Source organism: Prionailurus bengalensis, chromosome X (assembly GCF_016509475.1).
Source record: "Prionailurus bengalensis isolate Pbe53 chromosome X, Fcat_Pben_1.1_paternal_pri, whole genome shotgun sequence".
Classification (NCBI taxonomy): Eukaryota; Metazoa; Chordata; class Mammalia; order Carnivora; family Felidae; genus Prionailurus; species Prionailurus bengalensis.
In genome coordinates this window covers 32,471,804-32,477,073 of record NC_057361.1, presented here as the reverse complement: position 1 = coordinate 32,477,073, position 5,270 = coordinate 32,471,804, and the positions used below count along the sequence as shown (strand labels likewise).

Below are 5,270 nucleotides of genomic sequence, written 5' to 3'. Positions count from 1 at the left end.
GCTGTTCTCAGTGGGAGCCCAGCCTAATCCCCATGCCTTGTGCTCATGCCAACCCCAAGCCCACACAACCTTCCAGATTCCCCCAGACTCAACTCTTGGGCTCATCTCTTCTCACACATTATGTTTTCTGCTGTGCTGACCCGTCTCTGACCTCAGCCTGTCCTCATACACCTTTGGATCCCACACCTAGTTTGGCAGCTACACACCCTCCAGCCCCGGACCCCAGTCACTCTGGTTTTAGTTTCCCATTCCCAACAGGGCACTGGTCATCAACGGTGTCCTCCCTCCAGGGCCCAAGCTAGAGCTGATCCTTCCTCACCATCCTCCACCTCCTACTTTTTTGAAATGCACAAAGGGCCTAAACTTGGTGGCTCATTCTTTCCCAGGAGCAGTGATTCCCCCTCTCCACCTGCCTCCCCTGAGTGGAGGATTCCTGTGCACGTGTAGGAGGGGGATTTGGCAGGGGCTGCATTTACACCCATCCTGTACTGGCCCTGGCCCCCATGTTTCCTGTGAAATCCACAAGCATAGCTGAAGCACAGTTCTTTTTTTTTAAATTTATTATTTATCGAGAGAGAGAGAATGAATGAATGAATGAATGAATCCCAAGCAGGCTCCATGCTGTTAGCACAAAGCCCAACATGGGGCTCCGTCCCAAGAACCATGAGATTATGACCTGAGCTAAAACCAAGAGTCAGCCGCTTAACTGGTTCAGTCACCCAGGCTCCCCTGAAGTACAATTCTTAAAGGGATGGCAGTATTGCTCTGCCTGATTGTCCCATGCCCCTGTGACCACAGAGGGCTTGCCAACACAGGGTCATTAAACCTTCAAATTCCACTTTGGACACCAGACAGTGTGAAGGAGCCCAGGAAGTCTGGCTCCCTACAGGTGTCACAGAGACCATTAGTGTGGACTACTGCATGGACTGTAAAGTGACCACCTGACCACACAGGTCTGCTAACCCAACATGGTTTATCCACCTACACTCACCTCTCTGGCCTTAATGTTTATTTTCGAGAGAGAGAGAGAGAGAGAGAGAGAGAGCAAGCAAGCAAGCAAGGGACGGGCAGAGAGAGAGGGAGACACAGAATCCGAAGCAGGGTCCAGGTTCTCAGCTGTGGGCACAGAGCTGGATGTGTGACTCAAAACCACGAACCATGAGACCATGACCTGAGCCAAAGCTGGACGCTTAACAGACTGAGCCCCTGAGGTGCTCCTCTCTGGCCTTTATAAATTCCTTTGCTGGGCCTTCTGGTGAAGTACCCAGGGGACTATTTTGTGCTAAAACAAGCCAAAGCCATGAGCCAAATCAACTGCTTCTAAAAATCAGACAGCTTTTTAACCAACATATCAAGATCTTAGCACACTGACTGATTCCCTGGCATGATCCACCCTGGAGGCAGTCCCTGTTGGCTGAAGGACACTGAAATATGAGAAACCATGCCCTGGTCACAAAGAAACTCAACTTCAGGGATGAGGTGGCAATGTGGGTGCTATCCTATAACCAGGTGAAGGCGAATCTCCACCTGCAACTGCGAGACAGAGAGAGAGAGAGAAAGAGAGAGATACCTGCTTGCTACTCAAATGAACACAGGAGTAACAGTTGAGCTTGGCTAAGGCAAAGAGGGCTTCCTGGCTTCCTGGCTACAATAAATCACAACTTGGAAAGGCAGACATCTTGACAGTGAGGTTTCTGTAACTATTTGGTTGAATGGCATTGTGGAGCAAGAAAAGTTTCTTGGATTTATACGAGCACATATTCAAATCAGCACTAAACACAACCCTGACACTATTATTGTCAGGACACTCCTATGAAGTAGGTAAAGGCTAAACCAACACCATACTTTAAAAGATGGTGGCAGGAAGCAGAAAGAGGGTGAGTCCCCAGGCAGAGGGGAGCAGAGAGGAAACCAGGCTGAGGCCTGTCTGGTTCCTGGGTGCACCTCTGGCCGCTTCCTCTGCGTGGCACTCTGTCTCTCCCCAAGGTTCAGCAGGCTGCGGTCTCACAGCCAGTGGCCCAGGCCCCCGGCCATCGCGTGAGATCCAGGCCAGGGGCACCTGGGGAAGCACGCCTAAGCATGTGGTCTACAGAAAGGGAGAGACGTGCAGCTACGCACTCAGGGCGCAGCCTGTGCCGGGCGCTGCGCTATGCGCCAGTTGACAGGCACGCAATGACTTAATCTTGGCAAAAATCCAAAGATGGGGGAACCCTTATTATCCCCATTTCACACGGGAAAGTGCTTTTCAGAGGCAACAGAGGAGTGTCCCACATCACATGGCCACAAAGTGGTGAACTGGGATGGCCAACCCAGCTCCTCTGATCCCTTTGTCGACGCTGCCTAGGCAACCTCTGACCAGCCCTCTGTGACAGTCCAGGGGGCTGCGGGGGGGGGGGGGGGGGGGCCTTGAGCACATGATGAACCGGGGAAAATATTAAGTGTTGACAGTCACAGGAAGGGGAAAGACTGCCAGAACACTTGACGTGACAACTCTTTTTAACCCAAAACACCACAAGAGTCTTTGTAAGAACTGTATGTCCTCCCGAGTCCAGCACTTGGGACAGAACTTACACGGAACACACTTGTACCTCTCCAAACACGTATTCAGCCACTGATAACTCTATGTTGCTCCATCAAGTATATGATCGTAGACGGGTTAGGTGTTTCATGGAGAATGAGATTACTACAGGAGTTTATAATGGAGTATATTTCTAAATAAATCTATTAACAATAACCATTAAGAACTTCATAGGATTGGGACACCTGGGAGGCTCAGTCAAGGGTCTGCCTGTTGGTTTTGGCTCAGGTCATGATCTCACAGTTCCTGGGATCGAGCCCCGCATCGGGCTCTGCGCCGGTGGTAGGGAGTTCCCTTGGGATTCTCCCTCTCCCTCTCGTTCAGCCCCTTCCCTGTATGCTCTCTCTCAAAATAGAGAAACATCAACAAATGGTTTTTAAAAAGAACGTCTAGGATCGCATGTCTTAGGCCAGATGCTACCTTTCATAGTACTATACGGGTGACCAGGGTCCGCGAGAGAGGGCAGAAGGATATACTCCACAGAGTACCGCAGCACTAGCTAATAATCCCTACCTCGAGCCCTTTTTTGGAATGAGGTGGGGTATAAGGCCATCAAATCAACCTGAGCATAGTTCCTTCTACGTGTACCCCTTCATGGTTTCCCCGTCGCTCCTCAATCTTCACGCGAAGCCCTGGCCCGTTAAGTGCGTGTCGGCTGCTATGCCACCCTCTCCACCCACCCCCACTGCCATCACCTCCTGACTTCCACATGGTCTCCGGTCAGGAATAAGGCCTGTGGCACCTCAGTCGTGGTCTTCAGCCCCCACCCTCCTTCTGGGCATTCAACATGCCTGGGAGAGCCACCCCCACCCCGCCAGCCTCCTGGCCTCACAAGCCTAGACTGGCTCAGCGCCAGTGAGGAAGTCTCTTCCCCCTGACCCGCTACTCCCTCAGGGCCACTTCCCGCACTGTCCCCAGCGAAACCGCTCCCCGAAATGCCCGAGTCCAGCATCCCACACTGACCGCCCCGTCCACCCTCCACCTCCCGTGGGAGGTCTCCTCCCGGATGTCGGACAGACACCTCCGGCTACCTCCGAATGACAGAAACAGACACCGGTCAGAGGCACGGCCCTGGAGTTAACTCCTTTAATGTCACGTGCAGACACAAGGCCTCCCTCATCTGTGGGCGGCTTCGGGGTCCGGACGAGGGGGCGCGGGCATCACCACTTCCGAACTCGGGGCATCCCATCCACCCGAGGGGAGGTGGTGTTCTCGAGGAGACCCCTGAGGTGCTGGTTGCTGCCCAGGGCTCGCTGCACGTGCTCCGGGGTGATGCGCATCTTGTGGCTGTCCAGAGCCTCCTTGCCCGCCAGCTCCAGGATGTTGGCCGTCAGGTACTCGAGAACGGCGGTCAGGAAGACCGGGGTGGACGCGCTCAGGCGCGGGGCGTAGCGACCCTCTCGCAGCAGGCGCTCCACGCGGCTGACCGGGAATTGCAGCTCGGCTCTCCTGGAGCGGGACACCGCGTGCCTCCTCCGTCTGCGACGGTGCCGGCGGCGGCGCCTCCCAGACATGCCGCGTGCTGGGTTGGAACCCGATCGGCCCGGCCTGACCGTCCCGCTGGCCCGAGGGTGGCAGGATGTCGGCGCCGACTCCTACCAAGTGTGCCCCTCACTGGTCAGGGAGCTGCTTATATGACACCTCCGACATTATGATGTCACTGGTGTCACTGGTGTCACTGTGCCCTGCTCAGGACTGGCCTGGAAACATCCGTGACAGAAACCTGGTCTCCCTGTTGACTGCACTGGACCCTCTTTACGAGGGAACTTGAACATTCTACTTGAGTGCAGTATTCTAGCAAAAGATTTGTTTCAGTGAATTTTTTTCCTTGGCTATAGGACACCACTCCAGGTATTCCAGCCTTACGTTGTCTTCAAAATCTCTTTTGTCCCTTTTTAAATTCTAGGTCAGTGACAGACAAGCACGACCTCCAGGGCAGTCTCAGTTCATCCCCCTCTCACAGAGTAATCAAACCAATTTTGCCTCCATTTATACATTCCTCTCATTATTTTTGATCAATATTCCTGCGTCTCTTCTTTGGATTCTCTTGTGAACTAGTTACAATATCTGCCAATTTGCTCATATGATAAACAACATTTTTTTAAATTTTTTTAACCTTCATTTATTTATTTATTTTTTTATATATGAAATTTATTGTCAAATTGGTTTCCATACAACACCCAGTGCTCATCCCAAAAGGTGCCCTCCTCAATACCCATCACCCACCCTCTCCTCCCTCCCACCCCCCCATCAACCCTCAGTTTGTTCTCAGTTTTTGAGTCTCTTATGCTTTGGCTGTCTCCCACTCTAACCTCTTTTTTTTTTTTTTTCTTCCCCTCCCCCATGGGTTCCTGTTAAGTTTCTCAGGATCCACATAAGAGTGAAACCATAGGGTATCTGTCTTTCTCTGTATGGCTTATTTCACTTAGCATCACACTCTCCAGTTCCATCCACGTTGCTACAAAAGGCCATATTTCATTTTTTCTCACTGCCACGTAGTACTCCATTGTGTATATAAACCACAATTTCTTTATCCATTCATCAGTTGATGGACATTTAGGCTCTTTCCTTAATTTGGCTATTGTTGAGAGTGCTGCTATGAACATTGGGGTACAAGTGCCCCTATGCATCAGTACTCCTGTATCCCTTGGGTAAATTCCTAGCAGTGCTATTGCTGGGTCATAGGGTAGGT

General features: G+C 51.9%; 1 protein-coding gene across 1 annotated transcript; it reads right to left on the bottom strand.

Moving 5' to 3' along the window:
* Positions 1-3,635: 3,635 nt before the first annotated feature.
* LOC122477009 (histone H2A-Bbd type 1-like) lies at positions 3,636-4,194 on the bottom strand. Its single transcript, XM_043569938.1, has one exon. The coding sequence runs from the start codon at positions 4,090-4,092 to the stop codon at positions 3,739-3,741; it is 354 nt and encodes a 117-aa protein (XP_043425873.1). The 5' UTR covers positions 4,093-4,194; the 3' UTR covers positions 3,636-3,738.
* Between the last annotated feature and the right edge of the window lie 1,076 nt (positions 4,195-5,270).

Coding starts and splice junctions, on each gene's coding strand:
- LOC122477009 (XM_043569938.1), bottom strand. CDS start 4,092: ATGTCTGGGAGGCGCCGCCGCCGGCACCGTCGCAGACGGAGGAGGCAC.